The sequence below is a fragment of the Belonocnema kinseyi genome, chromosome 10, assembly GCF_010883055.1.
Source record: "Belonocnema kinseyi isolate 2016_QV_RU_SX_M_011 chromosome 10, B_treatae_v1, whole genome shotgun sequence".
NCBI lineage: Eukaryota > Metazoa > Arthropoda > Insecta > Hymenoptera > Cynipidae > Belonocnema > Belonocnema kinseyi.
The window spans coordinates 58,382,497-58,405,677 of NC_046666.1; the positions used below are offsets into that span (position 1 = coordinate 58,382,497).

Here is a 23,181-nt window from a genome sequence, read left to right on the forward strand (position 1 = left end):
TTCTTAGACTTGTGCTTTGTCATCTCTCGCTAATCTAATGTGTATTCGTGAACTGTTTTTAGTGATGTCATTTTACTGTGTTACAAGTATTTAAATCTATAGCAGGATTTGATAATTTAAGCATTATTATAAATTAAATTAAATTTATGAATTTACTTTGAATACACGGCATTCAAAGGGTGCCGGTATGTTACGTCGTAACAATTAACTTTTATAAGTTTTAATAGTAATGTTTATTAATTTTCATTTGCGTTTGAGCAACTCTCTCAATCTTGAACCGTCTTTACTTTCGTATTATTTAATTTCGCCTTGTCAGGTTTATTATTTTATAACTCTGTAGAGCGCATAGACAGCCTGCAAATATACTTAAGAACCTTTTAAGCAGATGTTTCAAATTGCCAGAATCTTTCAAACTGTTCCTAGATTTCTACCTTTACTGCTGTAATCCTCGACCAAGTTATAAGATAGTCTCTGATTTCGGAGTTTGATGCTTTTATTGTTTAGGCGTGCTTCTATGACACGACTTAGGATTTAGTCTCCGACCTTCCTTAAACAAATTTATGACACCGACTCGCCGAACAGCTCAAGCGTGACCCCAGGTTAACACCTTCTTTTTAGGTTTTCCGAATTTGTACTAATAGGCGTCGATGACCGTTCTCTGTACCAATCACAGGTAGCTTAAGAAACTTGCGACACACCTTCTGTAAGGGAAAATTACCCCCAAGCGCACTTCAACTTGACGAGGCAGACAGATACTAGTTAGCTTCCGAACGAAACACAGACTTAAACCGAGCGCGAACTTCTCCTATGTATTTTTTATTAGAATAATTTTTATTTATTTTAAAAACAAAAATTTCATTCTTTTCAATTACACCTTTACTCAAAAACAGTTAGGTTGAAAATTAATGTGTTTTGGTTAAGCATTAAAAAAATTTGGTTCAAAATTCGTCCTTTTTAGTTTAATTAAGCCATTTTCTATTAAAAATTAAAATAATTTGTGTTTGAAATATAAAATACGACCTTTTTGGTTTAAAATTAATCTTTTTCGGTGGAAAATTTGACTATCTGTTTGAAAGTTGAACTGCTATGTTGAAAATTCATTTTCTTGGTGAAGATTCATAATTTCAGTTGAAAATTAATGTTTATGGTTACCAATTCAACTGTGTTTTTAAATATCGTTTATATGGGTTGAAATTCAATTATATTAACAGAAAAGTGTATTGAGAATTCAACTTTTAGTAAAAAGTTTGTCTTCCTTGAGAAAATTTAACTGTTTTTTATGTTAAATTAAAATTTTCTATGGTTGTAATATCAACTATTACATTCTTCTTTGAGCATTCGTATGTTTTGGTTGAATATTCGAACACTTGTTAAAGTGCAACCGCTTTGTTCAATAATTTTTTTTATTGGTTAAAGATTCATCATTTTCCTTCATAAATCATCATTATGGTTTGAAAATTCAATTACTTTTGTTGAAACTTCATATCTTCGGAGTAAAAATGAATAAAAAATTAGTTTAAAAATTTAACAATTTCATTGAAAATTAATTATTTTTGTTGTGGACCATTATTTTAATCAGCTAAAAATAGGAATATTCCATTTTTGGTTGAAAATTTATCTTTTTTAGCTAAAAAGTTCAAGTACATAGCTAAAAGTTCATTTATGTTTTTTATTGAACATTCACAATTTTAGACTCGATGCAAAGAGCTGCATCGGTCAGCTGTGAGAAAGATATGTTCTTTTGAGGAGAGAATGATAATCTGACTGAACACTGTTCAAACTTTTTTTACCCTACCTAAGCGACCTTCAAATGGAAAAAATCGAATTTTTCGATATTATTTTATTATTTTGTTTTAAATATATTTTAACAGTTGTATATAAAGAAAGTGGATTTTTAAATAATTGTTATTAACTTTAAATCACAAGAAACAGAACTGAAATATTTTTTGTTATTTGACGTTAAAAAAATTTTCACTCTATAAATTGAGTCAAAATGTTTCCTATTGAACCTAAATTTGTGCTTGTATAGTGAGAAAACCCATTAAAAATTGAAAGAATTAGAAAAATGTTCTGATTAAATTTTAAGGGCGCTTAGGTAAAATAATAATAATTAAGAACAAATTTCTTATTGTACAGAAGCAAGTTTAGGTATACAGGAAAACATTTAAACTTTATTTAGACACTTCTTTATTTATTATTGTTGCAATATATTAAAAACATATTTCCGAGAATATATATCACACATTTAATGAAAAAGTAGGTAAGAAGATTGATATAACTCCTAAGAAAATAGCGACAAAAGTTCATTTTAAAATATTTTTTTAATTTCAAGGCCGGTTCGACAGGGTAAAATGTATTATTCAATGGCATTATTGCTGTAGAGGTATAAATTCACTTGCGTTGCACTATTTGTTCTGGTAACTAATACATCATAAAACAATTTCGGGCTCTAAATAAAAAATGTTTGGCTTTTAGTGTTTTTTGACTGTATCTGCGATCCGGAGACAGATGACATTTTTTCAAATGAAACCTTAGGGGATTTTTTTTAACTCCCAAAAGGAAGACATCATCCCTATTAAAAGTATGAATAAAGAATGAAATTTTTTCGATACACCCTAATATACCAGGTATGTTCGAGAAGTATCCGACCTTTCCTATTCATCGCAGTTTATTTAGCAATTTCTGGTCAACGACGAAGCAGCTGTAAGTTATTCCAAAAGGTAACTTTGAGGAGTGCTTCCTGAAGTGGTCGGATCGCTGGAAGAGGGTTGTGGCTTCCAAAAGGGAGTAATTTGAACAGAAAAATATCGCATTATTGACCAAAATTAACTCTTACTTCTGGCACTCCACAAGGTCGAATACTTTCCGGACAGACTTCGTACATTGAGACACCCCTTTTTCTTTTTGTTTGTTAAGCAATTGACGTCTTTCTCCTAATAAAGAATATAATACTTAATGATGAGAAGATCAGTAAAGGCGCGGCAAAAAATTAGCTGCTAATGCTTCCTATTATCTATTCAGAGAGCAGCAATGACAGTAATGTTTGATGGCACGTACCGCGAAGAAGAGGTGAGTTAGACACTAGACAATGTGGTATTTGAGCTTTTCAGCCCCTTACACGGATATATATTATATCTGGACCCTGAGGTCCTGCGGGGGCGGTTTATTGTGGGACACCCTTTGTACTCGATTCAATAACCCTTGACAAGATGATTGCGGTATCTGGTTTCCCTTTTGCAGGTGAATGCTACCGAAGGGTTAAACGTCGAAAAAACATCCTGGTCCAACAAGAGCGCGGGAGTAGAAATTCAATGATCAATTTTTTGTTCACATCGGCTACGACTAGCCGACCGATCCGCCCTCTTGAAGCCCGAAAAACAAAGATCTCTTCACAGATCGGATTATTTCTGATTGTCATTGAACACCAGTTAAATATATATTTCTCAGTAATGGTCAGTTTCATTATTAGTGAAATACAATAATGCTCAAATATTATTATTTTTTGTAATGGGAGATGTTATTTTTGTCAATGGAATTAATCCCAATGGGGTGTCATTTCTCATCAGAAAAATTGTATGTGTCGTAGTCACTCTATGTAATTAGACATTTCATTAAATCTGTATAACCATTACATGAAATGATTAACGTGCTTTCCAGAATGTCGTGTAATAAAGTTCAATGAATATAGTTTTAAGTAATCTTTACTACGTTCCTAGGTCATTATTGTTTTTAAAATATTAATTTTTTTCAAGCAAGGGAACATTTTTAGGAAGTATGCATATAAGGATTTTGTGACAAATAAATGTCCTTGATAATATTAAATTTTAATTTAAAAAAAGTCCTTCTCATTATTATTCCGAAAATTACGAACAAATTTGATAGAACAAACATTCAGTGTTGTTTCAAATAAATTTTACCTTAAACGCAATAATGAATAGCCTTAAATCAGGAAAAATCTGTAAATCCAATTTAAAATTAAAAAATTTTATTTTTAAATCTTTTTATTTCGTTTATGAAAGATTCTATGCTAAAAAGGTTACAAGTTTTAAATGTTGGCCTTTGAATATATTAAATATTAAAAATTGGTCAGGGAAAGTTAAGGAACTTTTAAAATGAAGTCTGGGACCACCCTGACATAATATTCATGTTAGTAATTCATTTTGGTTGTATTTATATTTCTTTTTTATGCCATTTCTTCTTCCTAAAGTTTTTATTTTTTGTCAAACATTTTATTATTTAGTTGCAAATTTAACAATTTTATTCAAGTCATACTTTTTTGTTGACAAATTAAATTTTTGGGTCATATATTTCATTCATCTCTTTTGCTAGGAACATAATATTTTGTTGTTAAAAATGTATCGGTTTGGTTGAAAATTGATCTTCTTTGGTTTCAACTATTTTGTTTGAAAATACGTTTTTTTCGGTTAAATTAAACTATTTTTTTATTTAAAACTAAAATATTTTTTGGTTGAAAAACCATTACTGTTTGAAGGTTGAACCACTCTGTTAAAAAAATATTTTTTTTGTAGAAGATTCATAATTTTAATGGAAGGTTTATCTTACTGGTTGATAGTTTAACTTCCTCTTTGAAAACTTCTTTTTTTTTGGTCGGAAATTAATTTTTTGAACTGAGAATGTAGCGGTCATATTTCTGGTTGACAATTGATTTTTCTAATTAAAAATTTAAGTACTTGGGTCAAAGTTAAGCCTCTTTATTAAAAAACTTTGTTCGTTTAAAGGTTCATTTCTTTGGTTTCAAATTTAAACATTTTGTTGAAAATTAGTTATTTCATTGCGAAATTAATTCTTTGAATTTAACATGTAACTTTTCCTTTTTTTTCAAAAATGGATTATTTTGTTGAAAATTTGACACTTTGGTTTAAAATTGGACTTTTTTTTATTGAAAATTCGTTTTTTTGTTTGTGGAATATCAATTACATGTTATATTTTTCTTTGATCATTCATTTTTTTTTTGTTGAAAATTCATCTTTGCAGTTTAAAAATTGTTCTTGTTTGATAACTCATGTTTTTATTTAAAAAATTTAACTATCCAGTTTAAAAAATCAATTATCTGGTTGAAAATGTAACTGGGTTGTTGAAAACTCGTGCTTTGCTGTTCAAATATCAAAAATGGTAGTTTTCGTTGAGATTTCATTTTTAAGTTGAAAATTCATGTGTTTTGGATTGAAGTTTCATCTTTTTTGTTTGAAAATAAAATTATTTTGTTAAGTAGTCATATTTTTAGGTCCAGCATTCAACAGTAACTATCTCGTTGAAAATTGGTCTTCTTTGGTAGAAAAATAATCTTCTTGGTAGAAAATCCCTTCATCTGTTTAATGTAAAATTCAACTTTTTGTTTAAAACGTTTTCTTTTTTTGATTATTTTCTTTATGAATATTATTCGTTGAGAATTAATGTTATTTCAGTGAAAATTCAACTACTCCATTAAAAATTAATTTTGCAAATCAAATTTTTATTTGACACATCTGAAACCTTCAGCACTTGTGAATATTTCATAAAAATGTTGTAAAAATAAAATGGAACTTTTCTAGTACTTTTGTCACTATTTGGACTTTTGGAAAATATTAACAAACGTTTTAAGTACGGATCCCTCTCATACCTAGTACTTTAGTAGACCTTATCCGGAATCCAAATAGAAAAAAGGTTCATTATGATGGATTTTGATTTCACGATATACAATTGTGGAACAATTTAAATTTTTGTGGGTAACTGTCCAATTTTGATTATTTAAGTTTGAAACTGTTTAATTCTGATTATTAAAAATATTAATGGTTAAACTGTTAAGAGTTTCATTTGCAAACGTTTGCACTAAATAATTAAAAAGTGCAAAATAGTTTCAAAATAAATACGAAGAATGTATAAATTATTTTTATTTTGAAATCACATGGCTCCTTCTTATTTCTAAAATTTGAACTTTTCTTTTTCATATAATAATATGTTATTTTTAAAAGTAAGTTACAGTATTCAGGGATTTTAGTGAAATAATTGATGTTGTTTTGTTGAGCAGAGTAATTAATTAATTTCTGTTGTTAGATATTGCCGATTACTGGTAAAATATTATTCTGGGGATAGTGGCGTTTCCGATTCAAATCCGGTCCGTGACAGATAAGATTCGAATATTAGTTTTATTGTTTAAAAATATCAAAGAACTAGAAAGAGTATGTTGCAAATTACTTTTAAATTCACTTTTAGGCACTCTTAGAAAGAAAACAAATATACGCTGACGCACTGGCATTAAGAATAGAGAATATAAAGTCACCGAGATAAACATACACCCTGGGAATTCGCTAAGTCTTTCGACTTTGAAATGCTCGTGGAAAAGGTGCTTAAGGTAGTAAGACACAAGCCACGAGTATATATATTTAAAGAAGTAAAATCTCTCGGGACGGACTTTTCCCCTGAGCTATGCACTGATAAAGTGCAAAAAAATTTGGGTTTCTGTGAAAAGTTGGATTGTCTTGGGAAATTTAGGTTTCTTACCCTCATGGAAAACTTAAGTTTTAATCCAAAATTACTTAATCTTTGCAATTTATACGCCTGTTGTCTACAAAAACGCGAGGAATATTACAAAAAGCACCTCAGTGAATCTTGATAAAAAAGGGAAATGTATAAAAGAACCCTCGTATTAAATTAAGTGTATATAGTAATTTGAACAACAAAATTTGAGATCGACGTGCCCATATTACAAGATTCTATTTCGGTAGATCCATATTGAAAGGTTCTATCTCGACAGCCCGGCTGACAAGTTTCTATATCGATGTCAAACTATGGAAGCTTGCACACTGCCATGTGAATTGTATAGCCGTTGCACAACGTAGTAGAGTCGAGTATAGCTGCGCAAATGCCCCTAAATTTTTTTCAAGATTTTGACTTTTAATTCATGAAGTTGGCTAGCCTGATACCTTAAGAGTCAAAATGTATCTTCAGGTAGGTCAGGTAGGTGCTCGTGTTTATGTAGTGTAGTGTTGTGTCGTGCGCCGGAGGGACTTGAGGCTGTTCGGACAAGTGAGAGAGAACAACGCTTAACTTTAAAGTCACGCCAAAATAATTACGATTAACCGATTTCAATTCTGAAAAATGGCTTCTATTTCTCAAGGTACGTACAATATCACAGTGTAATTGAATAACTAAGAAATCACTTGATAAATTAGCAATAATTACTCTGTTGAAACAATATTTTTGCGCAAAAATCGATAAAAATGTAGCATAAGTAAAAAGCCTTGTAAGATCCTATGCAATAAAGTGCATATTCTGATAGATGAAGTTGCTATAAACTACGAAAAAAATTTTCACGCCTCCTGTGATCTCTTTGCTGGTTTTATACAAATTTTTAAACAAAAATTCGTGATTTTCAAGGAACAAAAGATTTCAATCGCAGACTTACGTAAATATTATCTTAATATAGTCTTTTATGGTTGAATGCTTTTTGTAAAACAATAGAAAAAGACTCGAAATTTCATATATTTTTGTATTTGAGATTGTCTTAGCATTTAAGTATAGTTCATGTTATACCGGCACTAAACAGATACATGTTTTTTGTAAAATCTGATCCTTTAATTTCAACAATATGCGATTTAAGAATAAAAAACAGGAAGTGTCTTTCTAAAAAAGTAACTGACATGTTACTTGCTTTAAATCCTTCTAGTGGAAGATCAAGTCCAGTTCCATCTCCAAGTATTACTGGTAGTTTAGTCACGTCTGACGACGAAATGGATTACGACGATATTGATTAACTGTATACAATTGTGTATATAACAGAATATATATATATCTGTCGAAATGATTAGACTTTGTAAAAATAGAATTTATGTACATATTTTTTTGTATAAATGCATCGTGTTTCGTTCTAAATAAACTGAATTTTTATTAACTTTCCCGCCTAAAGATTAAATTGTACGTTTGTAATCATTAAAAATTTTATCATATCTGTCGTGAATAATAAAAAAAAAGTTCAATTAACTTGAATTATAACATAAATTTCAATAATGGAATGTTAATTAAGAAAATTTAACACTTTTTCCGTAGTATTATTGTGAATGATAAAACTACTACCAGTAAAATTATTTGACTTCAACACATAATGCGGCCATATTTGATATGGAATTTTGTGTCATCATTCTTTGATTAGATAGATATTTGCAACACTTTTGTAAAATGATAAATGTCTATTTTCAAGTGATTAGAATAATAATTGCAAAAATTAAATTGATTTTTCGAAAATTTTAGACTTTCACTCATCCGCCATTTGGTTTTTAGAAATTTTGAACTCGAGTTCGAATTCAGCGACCTCGAGAACCCTTGTATATCTTCTACCAAGTAGATTGAATTGTAATTGCAAAAATTTAGCCAATTTTTTAGATTTTTCGTCTGTAACTCATCCGCCATTTTCTTTTTTGAAATTTTGGCTTCGTATTCGCATCCAACGACCTCAAAAACCCTTATATATCTTCTATTGAGTAAATTGAATTGTAATTGCAAAAATGAAGTTGATTTTTTTGACGATAACTCATCCGCCATTTTGTTCTTTAAAGTTTTGGATTTGGATTCGAACCCAGCAACCTTGAAAACCCACCCTTACATATCTTCTATCAACTAAATTGATTTATAATTGCACAAATTGAACCAATTTTTTGAAAAATTTTGACTATAACTCACCCGCCATTTTGTTTTCTGAAATTTTGACTTTGGATTTGAATTCAGCTACCTCGAAAACCCCTGTACATCTGATATCTCCCAATTTTAAAACATGTTTTTCATTTTGCGGAGCCATTTTCGATGCCGCTACATAGTGCGTTGGAGGATCAGCGCGCTGTCTGAGATAGAACCTTTCAACTTGCACGCTCCGAGATAGAAACTTGTAATTTGGAAAATTATATGAAGACGTTTTTTCGACTAGGGGCTATTCACAAAATAGGTAGCACGTATTTTGTGAATGAACCCGTAGATACGAACTGTATTAATGAATGCCAATATGAAAATCCAACTACTTTTGGTGAAATTAATTTAATTCTTATTGGTTTTAAAATCCACTTTTAAATTTTCGGGTTGGAATTTATATTCTGTGGTTAAAAATTCAACTATTTGTTTGAAAGTTCAACTTATTTATTCAAGATCATTTTTTTGTTGCCCAAAATTCATCATTTTAATTGAAAATATTCATCTATTCGGTTGAGAATGAAACCATTCTTTGTTCGAATCTTGATTTTATTGGTTAAGAATTAATTTTTTTTTATATTGAAACTGTAACTATTCTACCTTTAATTGATTACTGATATTTTTAATTAAAACTTGATATTTTTTATAGTTGAAAGTTGAACTATTTGGATGAAAATCCACATATTTATTGTAAATTCGTGTTTTCTGGTACAGAATTAATCTTCTTGATAGAAAATTCATCCTTTACGGTGAAAAATGCATCTGTTTGTTTAAAAGTTCGTCTTTTTTAGAAAAAAATCTTCTTTGTTGAAAGATCACATTTAAAAGTTAGAATAGAGCTATTTGTTTAAAAATGTAATTACGTTGTTGGATTGCTAATTTTACTAGAAAATATTTATCTCTTTGGTTAAAAATTTAACCGTTTCGTTGAAAAATGATTTTATGGGTTCAGAATTAAATTTTGTACGCCGAAAAAATAACTATTCCATTTGTAGTTGAAAATTGATATTTTTAATGTAAAATTGGTCTTTTCTACAGTTGAAAATTCGTGTATATTGTTGAAAATTTCGTCTTTTTCGGTAATTAATTAATTTTTTCGGGGAGAAAAGTAGTCATCCTTTTTGATTAAAAATACAATTAATTTTGATTTCAAATCATTCTATTTTTGTTGTAGATTTAATATTTGCCTGAAATTAGTATTTTTTGTTTGAATTCAACTGTTTATTATATGAAAAGTACATTTTTCTTGATGTATCAATTATTATGTGTCTTTGAGAATTCATCTTTTTGGGTTGGAGTGTTATGTAGAAAATTAGTATTTTTAGCTTAACAATTCGACCCTTTCGTAGAAAATTAAACTATTTAGCTAAAAATGAACTTTTTTGTTAAACATTAATATTTTCCGGTTGAAATTTAATAATCTGGTAAAAATTCCGACCTTTTATGTGAAACTTTATCTCTGTTTATAAAATTTTCATCTTTTTTGGGGAAAAATGCAAGTTTCATTCATCATTATTCTATTATGTGGGAGGTTTGCTTTTTTTATAGAAATTTAAGCTTATTATTTAAACATTTATATTTTTGGTAGAAAATTCAACTATATTTGTTGAACAATTAAACTATTTATTTGAAACTTTAACTGCTTGCTACAAAATAAACTTTTTAGTGAGGAATTCGTATTTTTCTGGGTAAAAAATTAATTTTCTTCTTTGAAAGTTCATCGTTCAGGCTGAAAATGTAATTTTTTTCAGCGTCTTTTTCGATTGAATTGAATCGTTTGAAATTTCGTTTTTTTCCATTAATTTCTTATACTATAAATTAAACTATTCCATTCTTTTGCTATAAACTTATCTTTTATAGTTGAAAAATAAACATAGTTCTTTTTGATTTAAAAATAAAATCTTGTTTGATTGAAATATCAACTAGTACATGTTTCGTTTATAATTAATCTTTTTCGGTAGAAAATCATTTTCTTGGTTAAATATGCATTTTTGTAAGTTGAAAATTCGACTATTTTATTAAAGTGTCCTCTTCTGGTCGAAAATTTCACAGTTTTGTTGAATATTAATCTTTTTTATTGTGATTCAACCATAAAAAGACTTTGCTGCCTCGATACACTCGTTATTTCATGTAATAAGAACATGGTTTCCGAGTTCTCTCATGAAATTACATCTCAGGTTTGAGTTTAGTTTAAAGGGATAAGTACCGCACATAAAAGTTCGCGTGGTTCAAAGTAACAAATGCGCACGCGCACATTTTCCGCGACCAGTTTAGTGTACTTTACCCGCTTAGGCCGATAAAGTACCCCACCACCAACAATTACCTATTTTGCTACTTTAATCCACGCCCAGAAATCGAGGAAACCATACTGGTGTTACGTAAAAGAATTTATTTTCCTATTTCCCCTGTTTTGAGAACATTTAATGTCGTGAAGTTTGATGTTTTAATTATTATTGTTTCATTACCGAGTGGAGGAAAATACCATACCTCTATCGGCCACTTCCCAGTGGGCAAAAAGATTAAGGATATCCTATAGAGACATCTTTGGGACACCCCTAAGACGTCCTTTATAACATGTCTTTTGGTCATCCTAGGGATGCTCTTAAAACGTCTAATGTCATACGCAAGATGTGCTGAGAAAGTCCATGTGTTTGAGACGTCTTTAGGTCATCTTTAGGACATTGGTCGTCTTACAGACGTGGATTGGCCTGATATAGGACGTCCTAGGAACGTATTAGGACGTTTTTGGGATTTTCATAGTTTCGAGCGCACTGGATTAATGAAGCTTATAGTCAATTTCGTGAAGAATGCTGTCGATATCAGTCGTTTACTTAATGAAACTTGTAGTCAATGCTTCGTATCGTATGAAACTGAAGAAAAAATGATGTTCATTAATATTCTGTTCACATAATAATATCTAGTTGGGTGCCTCTGAGTCAAACATTATATATGTTAACCCTAAATATCTAGATGTTAATCCCCAAGTGCTAGAACGTGTATCAGGGATCGGACATTTTTTCAGCAGTGTATTTTTCCAAAAAGTTTTCTTACTTTTTAGAAAATATTTATTATACACAATTAATTTTTATATCTATTTCCAAAATATTTGATTTTGCGAGAACCTGGGCTACAAATTAAAAAAATAAATGGACCTAAGTTGCTCGGGTCTGCTGGACCCCTTCTAGAGGGCAAGGTAAATTTCAAAGTTCTACCACTTCAGGTTTAAGTGTGAACATCTATTTTGCTTTGTGCAAAACTTACTAATTCAGTGCACCATACCGGAAGTCATTCCTGTTTTACTGTTGGAAGGTGGATCGATTGGATTCTAGAATGTAGAATGTAGTTGAGTGTTGGTTGCTTCTAGGTGGTTAGCCGGTGGTGCGTTGGTGGAGGGGTAATGCATTGAATTAGACGCAAATGCACCCTGGGCACCAATTGTACGAGCTTCTCGTGCTCTGACTCCATCTCTCCCCGGAGGACCACCGACTCCTGGATACCTACCTGGATACAGGGATGATGCCCGGATCCCCGGACCATGGCCTGAACCACGCGGACTATCGTCCTGCGGCCGCGAGTCTCTCATCCTCATCCTTTTCTCTCCTCTGTCTGATCCTCCTTTTCTCCTTTATTCTTTTACCACCACTCACTCATTCCTGCATGCGAAATGATCGCGAAATTATGCCAAAATGCTCGTAAACAAACCGGACAACTCGACCACTTTACATATTATCGCATATCGGCGGGAGCTTTCCAGTTTCTACATATGTCCTTGCTAACCAGTTCTATTTTTACTTTATTATAAGAGCAGGGTTCAAGAAACAGGATATATAGCTTCTGGAAACTGTAACCTGATCCTGGACCGCTGGAGCAGGTGTAATTAGGATTAGACCTAGGCAAGGGTTGAATTATGCATTATCCTGGGATTCAGTTTATTTATTTGCATAGCGACAATTTTAAAGAGATGTAAATTTATGGCGAATGGGATTGCGTCGTTTCGGAAACTTTTGGTGAATTTGATTTAGGGTTTTATTATGAGAAAAGAGATTAAGGAGTTCCACGTTTCCACATGAGAAGGTGCTGTATTTGGGCGTGCAAACAGAAATGCTCTATCTCCATCGAGATACAACCTTGTCAACGGATTCCCGTGATAGAACATTTCAATATACATGTGCCGAGATAGAACATTGTCAATTGACCAAATGTAGAGTATAGAATTAGGAGTGTTCCGTATCGCAGGTTAGATAAGAATGTGGCAAAGCGCTGTTTAATGCTTAGGGCCATCCATAAATGACGTTACAGATTTTTTTTTTCAATTTTGTATCCCTCCTCTTCGCAATGCTAGATGTCGTAACAAAGTGGTTTGGACCCCCTCCCCCGCCTTCTTACCAAATTTTTCTAAATATTGCCAGCCATATGTTATTAAATACAATTTAGTTATTCACTACCTGAGACAATCATAATTAACAAATAATTAAAAGCTATTAAGATTGAAAGAAAGAAAATTAAAGCAATATTGGTCATCGAACTTCATAAAAAACTCTGTCATCTGATAGAAAAGAATTAATAAAAAACTTAATTTTTACATTTCTTTATCTATTAATAGCACATATCTCCAGTTATTTACTACTGGTTGAGCCCCCCAAAAACTATCCAATCATGCGAACGCAATAAAGAATTTTGCGAAATATTGCCCTTAATTATTAATGATTACTTTTTTTCGTAGACCCTAATGAATAAATAAATTACGATATTTAATGTATTTGCCAATTAATTTTCAATTGCTTGAACAATTCTTGTTTACTTGAACAATTTTATTTTCATAGAATATTGCAAATCAAGGGTATTTTATAAATGTTGTTGTCTATTTTATGAAATTGGAGAGCGTATATTTTTATGTTAAATTTTTTTTAATGTTTAAACAATTTATTTTCGTTTAAATTCAACTTTTTAGCGTTAAAAGTTTTTAAAAAAAATTCTCTTTTTAGTTTTTTGAAACATTTTTCAAACGTTTAAGCTAAATATTACTTTTAATAAGTTACTTCTTATTTTTAAACAATTTTTAGTTGTTCAAACAATGTATTATCCTATGATATCATAAATTAATGATCTTGTCTGAATTACTTGACCAAAATTATTATAAATGTCAAGAGTGTATTTTTTATTTTAACTGTCTATTTATTGTTTCAACAATCTTTAATATTTTAAATGTAACTTTTGATAGAAAAAAGATAGATAAATTTTTTATATTGCTTTTCTTCAATAAATTCCATTACTTTCTCAAAATTCTTAGGTGTTTTGACGTACTACTAATTGTAGAAACAATTTTTGTTAGTTTATAAAAAGTATTTTTCTCATTATTTTGGAAATAATTGGTATTGAAAATTTTCTTTTAAAGTAATCGGAAATAAAATAAAAACACCATCAATTTGGAATTTTATAAGATAATAAATTCTTTAAACGAAGTAAGTTTGTTTAAAAAATAAGAAGAACTTTGGAAAAAGTAAGATTTATGCGAAAGTTTGGAAGCTTCTTAAAATATTAGCACGAAAGTACGATTTTCTAGAAAAAATGTTCGAGTATGTCATGAAAAGGTAGCTTCCAGGAATATTTATAAAAGGTTGAAACATATTTGGATTTTATTTTCTATTGATAAATATTTTATTTCAAAGCTAGAATTTTCATGTAAAATTGATTAAGCTTAACGATTTAAAAATGGGTGGATAAACCCTATTTAATGCATTTTTCTTGCGAATAAAAAATAAAAACATTGGGTATTATAGAAGTTTGTGAAAAAAGTTAGAAAATCCTAATTTCCCATGGAGAATTAAAGAAAAATTGGATATTCAAACAATAATGAACAAATAATAATAATTAGGATAAATAATTAATTAAATAATTTTGTTTATCTTATTGTATATTATAAGAATTCTATCCAAAGATCTTTTGTCTACTCTTTCACTTTACCTAACTGTACTGAATCAGATAATCCAGTTCCAAACAGAAATCATTTTATTTTTAGATGCATCTTTCATAAATATAAGCAAAAATCTTGATCTTCTTCTGCAGAACATTTACATATAGTATTATGACAAATTTGAAAATATACCTTGAACAGAAGTTAGGAGATTTTTCTAGATTAAATCCAGGTCAAACCTTCACAATTTAAACTGACTTTAGCTTCCATCATCTTGACAGTCCGATTTATGATTCTACACGAATAACTGGTCCAGTGCGACATAAAATGTACCTGTCAAGATTCTGCATACGTAATTTCATTTTGTATTTTCTGATGGAATCCTCTTTACTCTGATCATGCATGACAAGAATTGAATAACTTTATTAAGTCTATTTTAGCTAATGGTCCATTTATTGCATCGGCTCAGGTGTCATTCATTTTGTCATTCATTTTAGAAGTCCATGAATGCTGATATAGATAAAAAATCAATTTAATTTACGAATTTATCAGATATTTAATAATCTTAATTTTCTACTGGATTTACTTGGATTATAAAATTAATTTGTACATGAATTTAAGAGAATGATCTATTTTCGGTTATTTTTTAGTAAATAATTATATGTGATATTAATTGGTTTCAGGATCAAAACAGTTATGAAATAGTTACAAAATATTTCGACAAGCTCTTTCTATTAAACGAATTGTTTATTATAAAAGATTGTATTTTCTTAAATAATTAAAATTTTTTTTCATTCTCTAAGAAAAAATGCCATACTTTGTGGATATCGAATGTAATGAAGGAGCATATAGCCGAATAAATTCCTGATATTTTAAGCTTAGAACCAACCCCGTAAGTTACAAAAACGATTTACCAGGACTAGGGCACTTTTGAATTTTACATTTAAAGTCCCGATTTTTAAGAAAAATTCATCTCGCATCAATTAATAATTTCTAATTAAAAGGGTTTTAAATTTTTTTAAATATGTTGAACGATGTTGAACTGAAAACGTTGCAAATCAACTGATTTTAGATTAGGTAACATTTTGAAAAAATTACATTTCGAATGGAATGAAAAGGAAGTTAACTTGTATTATTTCTAAAAAAAGCGTTTAAAGTGGAATAATTTAAAATTTATATGTTTCAGGAATTGAAAAATTTTTCGATTAGAAGCTCTCAAAATTAAACAATTTCAGACTGCAATTTGGAAAATAGAACTATTTCAAAACGTTAAAACTGATTATTTTCAAAGTTTAATTTCTAAAATAGAACAATTTAAAAACGTAAAAAATTGAACATTTTCAGATTTAAATTTTGAAAATTGGATCATTTAAAATTCCAGGGAACAAAAATTGTATTATTTCTAATTAAAAAATTTTAAATTAAAAACTTTGAAGTTAAAGACTGTTGAATTTATATAATTTTCAATTCGAAGCGCTTAAAGTATAACAATTTGAAGTTGAAAAGTTAATTTTCTGTCTCAAAATTAAAGTTTCTAAATTATTATAAAAAATTTTAATGTAAAATTTCATTAAAAAGGAGATGAAATTACATCATTGCTCATTCAAAATGTTCCAAATTGAATAATCTTCAAAGTCTCGAAATTTAATTATTTCAGATTAAAATATTGAAAAAAGAAACAATTTCAAAACGTGAAAAATTGATTATTTTCAGATAAGAATTTTGAAAATTGGATCAGTAACTTCGGAAATTCTATAATTTGAAATTGTTACTACATAAAATTTGTTATATATACTCAACGTTATTTTACATTCTTCAAAATAGAAAAACGGCAATTAAAAACATTAAAAATTTAATTATTATAAAAAAAACTTTCAAACTGGAAACGAATAAAAGGAAATTAAACAAATCAAAACTTTATTTAAAACAGAAAAAAATTAAGTCATTAAGAATTGCAATATGAACACTTTTATATAGTCAAATCCTTTAAAATTTGAATTACTTTGCGAATTTAAATCATTCAAAAAATTTTAAATTATTGTTCATTGAGCTTTTCAAAATTAAACAATTTCAATTTGAATTGTACAATAAAAACTCATCAACGGGAAAAATGGAATGTTCAGCTTTCAACATGAAAATTAACCATGACCTTTTTTAAAGAATGATTTTTGCTTTGTTTTTAAGAAACATATCCTTTTATCGTCTTTTCGCTTAAGTTCAAACTGAATTTATAGAACCCAATAAGAAAAGCCAACTTTTTTTGATTCAGAATTCATCTCGTTTGGTCAAAAACGCTACTACTCGGTTGAAAATTTAATTGTTTTGTAGAAAATACAACTATTTTGTTAAAACGTAATTGTTTTTATAAAATATTCAGCTGCTTTGTTAGAAAGCTGAATTACTTTGGTTAATTTTGTTTCTGTACTGCAAATTTAAATATTTCATTTTTGGTTTAAAGTTCATATTTTTTACTTAAAAATTTAACTTTTAAGTTGAAAATTCACCTTTTTTAGTAGAAAATTAACCTTTTTGTTTCAAAATTAAATTATTTGGTTGAAACTTCAACATATTTCCTTTTTTTGTTTTTGAAAATAAGTTTTTTAAACTGAAAATTTTACGGTTCCATTTTTAGTTAAAAAATGATTATTTTTAGTTTGAAAATTCAACTATTTCGTTAAAGTTCATCTTTCTTGATTGAAAATGAACTTTCTTGTTGAAAAATCGTATTCTATCTATTTTTCTAAAAATTCGTTTATTTGGTCGGATAATTAATCTTCTTTATTGAAAAATCATCTCTATGGTTGAGGATTCAACTATTTTGTTAAAAATGCCTCTATTATGTTAAAAATCCATCCTTCCTGATCTAAAATTAACTTCTTGGCTGAAAAAGGGTATTTGATCTATTTTGTTAAAATTTCGTCTATTTGATTATATAATTAATCTTCTTTGTTCAAAAACCATCTAATTGCTTGAGGATTTAAGTTTTATTTTTAAAAATTCAACTATTTCGTTAAAAACTCATCTTTCTTGATTGAAAATTAACTTTCTTCTTGCTCAAAACTCTTCTTCTATCTATTTTGTTAAAAATTCCTCAATTTGGTTAGATAATTAATATTCTTTTATAAAAATTCATCTATTTGGTTGATGATTCAAATATTTTTTTAAGAAACGTATATTTTTGGGAAATTCAATTGGTGAATAGTTCTTTTTTTATTTATTTTTTAACTGAAAATTGGACTGTTCAATAATTTGTTGAAAATGCATGTATATTGTCTTGTGGGCTAAAAATATAGTCATTTGGTGAATGGTTTAATTATGCTCTTGAAGGTTCAATTATTTAGTTACAAATTTAACTATTTTGCTAAGTTCATCTTTTTAGTTCGAAAATTGAGCTATTGGGTTGAAAATGGAATTTATCGCAGTCTATTTCAAGTCGAAAGAGCTAAAAGCTGGCTAATTTGAGGCACAAAGGACCAGATTCGCCAGATCAAAGGAAGCCCACGTTCCATCAAAGTGGTATGGCTTCGGTGCCAGTAGCGGAATTCAAGGACCACTCTTTCCTAGGGTGGGTAGGGTTGGTAGGAGCAATACGAGTCCCCAAGGACCTGGTGGTCGCGGCTGGATATTTCGTACGCGCGAAACTCCCTTTAATTTAAATCGGTTCCCATACATCTTTCCTCGCCATTATCGCTCGTATGCGTGTTTTCGTGTACAACACTGTAAGTTTTATGGTATCGTATGGATTCTATGTATGCAACACACGTCTGATTTTGTATTGGTGTGGGATTGGTGTGGTGGAGTCTACACCCGGAGAGGCGCTGCAGGAGCAGTTAACAGCTGAGTTTTTCCAACATGGACCCCATGGGTGCGCGCCATGGCACCCTGAGGTCTCGTTTCGGCCTATGCTTTATATGTAACCGACCACCCCTATTGCCTTCTATTCCTTTCCTTCGTCTACAACTCTACATCTACAATACTATCAGGTGGCAGCCGCGAGAAACTGTACAAATCACTATGGATACGTGGTGTGCTATTTTTATTGAGGATAGTTTGCTAAGACGAGGATTCATGGGAGAATTTCGGAATTTGTTGTTATGGGGATTGTGAGAAGTGTTTGATCTTTTATTCATTATTGTTACTATTTTATACTTTACGGGCGTCAACCCTTTACGAATTCAAGGAATTGTGTTAAACTACGGCCTATCACGAATCAGCTATTTTTTCGGCCGTATTATTTTTTAAATAAATCATTTTTTTGCGAAATTTGAGAGAATGATAGGTTCGTTGACATTTCGACTCAAAACACATTAATTCTGAAGAAAAAAAACAGAGAGTTATATGAGAAGAGTCGTTTCTTCCATAATTTTAGGGTAAAATTTACTTGCAAGAAAAATGATCTTCAGGTGATTAAAACTTATCCTGTTGATAGGGTGGTGTTATCATATCAACTTGAATCTTTTTTTGTTTTGATACGAAAAAAGTGAACCCTACCAAGGAACGTCTGAGAAAAAAGGCTTTAACAAGAAACAGGAGATGTATTTTCTATGTTCATGATAAAAGACGATGCGAATATTTTAGCTAAAATAAAAGGGGATTTTGAGTTTTCAAAGAGTCTGAGGGGATAGAAAAGGAGATTTTGGATTGTAACAAGAGCCAGAGGGGATGGAAAAAGCTATGAAATGATATTTTAAGTAATTCCCAGTAATTCCAAACATTTCAAGGGATTTTATAGTATTTCAACGAATTTCACAAGATTTAAAGAATTTTATTGAACCTCCGAAGATTTATAGGGTTTTGAACGCTTTTTTTAGAAAACTTAAAAAATAAGTTCAATTTAATTGATATTGAACAGATTTCGAATACTTTTAATCAATTTGATTGGATTTTTACAATTCCCTAAATATTTAAATCGATTGCAAGGCGTTTCAAAAAATTTCTAGAGAATTTAAAGGAATAAAATAAATTTAACTTCAAGGTATTACGGATTTAAACATTTTTAAAGGACATGTAGGAATTCAAAAAAGTTCTGAAAGACATTTAGGACATTTTTTCGAAGATTTTCAAGAGATTTACAAAATTTCAAATAATTGTGAAGGTTTTCCAAAGAGTTCGATGGATTTTATACAATTTCACAAGATTTAAGGGATTTTATAGGATTTGCAATTATTCAAAAAGATTTACGGTATTTTAAGTTTTGTTAACAGATAAAAAAATTTGGAAAATTATAAAGGGTTTTAAAGAATTTGTTGCTACTTATTTGAATGGACTTTTTCGATTTTCAAAAATTTTAATGGACTTTAAGAGGTTCCAACGAAATTATAGAGAATTTAAGGGAAGAAAATAAATTTTACTTCAAGGCATTAATATGGATTTCAGCCACTGCAAGAAACTTACAAAATTTCAAAGGATTTAAAAGATTTTATGTTATTTTAAGAGTTTCCAAAAATGTCAAGAAATTTACAAAATTTCAAGGAATATCAAATAATTATAAAGGGTTTATAAAGATTTCAAGGAATTCAAAAGAATTCAACAAGATTTACGGAATTCTATTGGACCTACAAGTATTTAAAAAAACTTGAGGAATTCTGTCAATTTCAAGGAATTTTATAGAGAATTTTATGTGGAACCAATACAATTTATTATTTTTTTAAATTAGGGAATTTTAAATAATTTCTACTGAATTCCAACCATTCAAAGATTTTAAAGGAGTTCAAAAGGAATTAAATGATATCAAGTGATTTTCACGGATTTTAACATTTGTTAAGGTTTTAATGAATTTATAAATAATACTTAACATATTAAGGCATTTCAATAAAATTTATGCGATTTTAAAGATATCAAGATGCACAGATGTTTGCTTTGTAAAGTTTATTTATACGGAATGGGTTTTTCGGTACATTTCCATTTATAAAATCATATGAGTGTTTTAAAGTAAATCGTTTTTTTCCAGTATTTTCAAATATTACATATTATTAATAATATAATAGTAATAATAAATAATAAAAATATATTAATTTACGTTAAGAAAATAAAACGGCTTTTGTATGTATGATCTTTTTGAATGCTCCCCCTCCCCAACCTTATGGTCAGTAACTCAGGATCTACCTACTTCATTATCTTAACAATCTCTCAGGCCTGCAGTAAACATTACACTTGCAGGGATATAAAGTGCATAAAGTAGATTATAAAAAAATGAGAACGACAGAAATGTTGTTTATTTTTAAGTTTCTAGGTGGTGAAAAGCCAAGGGACCAACAATCGGAAAACATCGTTTGTTGGGGGTGGCAGTGGAGACGCGAAAGTGCCGTTCGAGGATTCCTATTTCCCCACGATCCCTTGGCTGCCATACGAGCCACCAATACTCCGTCTTTCTCTCTGTACTGCGGTAATCATAATTACACCTACGGGTGTCTTCTTATCAGAGAACTGATCCCTCGACCTTTCACCACCTTCGAGAAACCTTTAATATTCTGGACTGACCTCCTTCATCGCAAGAAAAACTTGAATATTTATATTAATTTCTGCACTGAAATAAATCGTTTTTAATGCTTAATATCTAGATATTTATGGTGGCAATATTAATTTTTTATTTAAAGGACAGCCATGAAGGTGTCAAAGGTTAGTGTATGTGGATTATAAAAGATATATGCAAATATGCAACACAGAGTTTTCTTACATTGAAGGTTTTTCTGGAGAGGAAAGAGTACTTTTATCAATTATTTCAGAGGCGGCGGAGCCCTAGGGGGCACATGGGGCAATGCCCCCACCTAAAAAATCACCCAGGGAGAAGTAAAGTATTGATTGACCCATCCCCCTTGTGAAATCGAATTATTAATTTCATTGGATCGTTTACATTTTTCCAAAGTAGAAATTCTCATTTTGTTTACCTATAGATGCGGCGAGGAAATGATAGGGAAATTCCTATCATTATTATATATTATTCTCTTATAACTAATACTCCATTCCAGTACCCATTAATTAACGTAGCATCATTCAAATTCTTAAACCCAGTTCTAAACTTAGCTAGGAAAGATACTTGGAATTTTTCAATTCTTTCTTTACTCAATCTTTGAAATATATCTGAAATTTTCTTCACATAATAGAAGTCTTTATGAAATTTTTATAATCAGTCTGAAATCTTTGGGACATTTTTTGAATCTTTGTGAAATCATTTAAACCTTTGTGAAACCTTTGCGAAATCTTTTTTTATATTTGTGAATTTATTTATATCTTCAGGTAATTATTGAAATCTTTTAAATCTATTCGAAATCTTTTAAACCTATCCGATATCTTTGGGAAATAAATGAAATCCTTCTGAAATCTTTTGAAATATTTTTGACATATTGGGTAATATTTTAAAAATTATGAAAATGTTTGGGAAATCATTTAAGCTTTTGTGAAGTCTTTGAAATCTATCCAAATTCTTTGGGAAATACTTCAAAATAAAAAAAAAACGTTGAAAATAATTTAAATCGTTCTAAAGTCTTTGTAAATATTTGGAATATTGTTAGAATATATTTTTTATTATAATATTTGTGAAATTATTGAAATATTTGGAAAATCATTAAGGTCGTTGTGAAGACTTTTAAATCTATCCCAAATCTTTGAAATCTTTATGAAATCACTAACAAATCATAGAAGTCTTTATTCAACAGTTGGAATATATCTTAAATCTTTGTTAAGTAATAGAAGTCTTAATGTGTATATATTTGAAATCAGTCAGAAATCTTCGCAAAATATTTGAAATATTTCCGAAAATTTTTGCGAAATCTTTGTGAATTCTTTAAAAACCTTTGCGAAATACTTTTTTAATGTTCCGTAATATTTGTGAAATTCTTAAAATGAATTTGAAATTTTTGTGCAATAATTAGGAAATCATTAAAACCTTTTGCTAACCTTCGGAATTTATCTTGAATTGTTGTGAAATAATAGTTTTTGTGAAATCTTTTTAATCTATCCGAAATCTTTATGAAATCTTTATGGAATCTTCGGTGAATTATAGGAAAGTTTGTCAAATATTCGTAAAATCTTCTTAATTTATCAACAATTGAATTTTTTAAATAATAAATTGCCTACTTTTTAGATTGGTGAAAGAAAATGCGGATTAAATACTTTAGTCCGAAGAAAATCGAAAAATTCTTCTACCAATCAGACAAGAAAAAAGGAGTTTTATTTGATAAGTATTCATCGAGGTATTCATTTAGCGTAAAGAATTTAATTTCCCTAAAACTCATTTTTCCGAAAGGCCAATAGATGTCTAGCAAAAATCTAGTAGATATTTGGTAACAAATTGTAAAAATATAACATTTTCCAGTAAAATAATAGATTGCTAGCAATAATTTGGTGGTTTTGCGGGAAAATGATTTTTAGGGAAATTTTAATTTCTACTAAATATCGTTGACTTGTTTGGCCTTATTTTTATCATAGATCCATATGAATGAACTAATTTTATAATTTTATATATTTTTTAATTAATCTTTAATTGTTGAAACAATTTTTGTTTACTTGAGAAATTTTATTTCCATTGAATATCGTCAGTTATGGGTATTTTATGAATGCTATGGTCCATTTAGTGAACCATGTATAGTATT

General features: G+C 29.3%; 2 protein-coding genes across 2 annotated transcripts in view; both read left to right on the forward strand.

Moving 5' to 3' along the window:
• Positions 1–3,315, forward strand: part of LOC117181137 — a 29,054-nt gene extending 25,739 nt beyond the window's left edge. The window contains exons 6-7 of the mRNA XM_033373704.1: positions 3,022–3,069; positions 3,241–3,315. Of these exons, the coding sequence (XP_033229595.1) occupies positions 3,022–3,069; positions 3,241–3,315 (123 nt within the window). The remainder of the gene's footprint in view (positions 1–3,021; positions 3,070–3,240) is intronic.
• A 3,748-nt stretch (positions 3,316–7,063) lies between these two features.
• LOC117182040 overlaps positions 7,064–23,181 on the forward strand; it is a 34,125-nt gene continuing 18,007 nt past the window's right edge. Inside the window, exon 1 of the mRNA XM_033375059.1 lies at positions 7,064–7,117. The gene's annotated coding sequence lies outside the window, so the exon portion shown is untranslated. The remainder of the gene's footprint in view (positions 7,118–23,181) is intronic.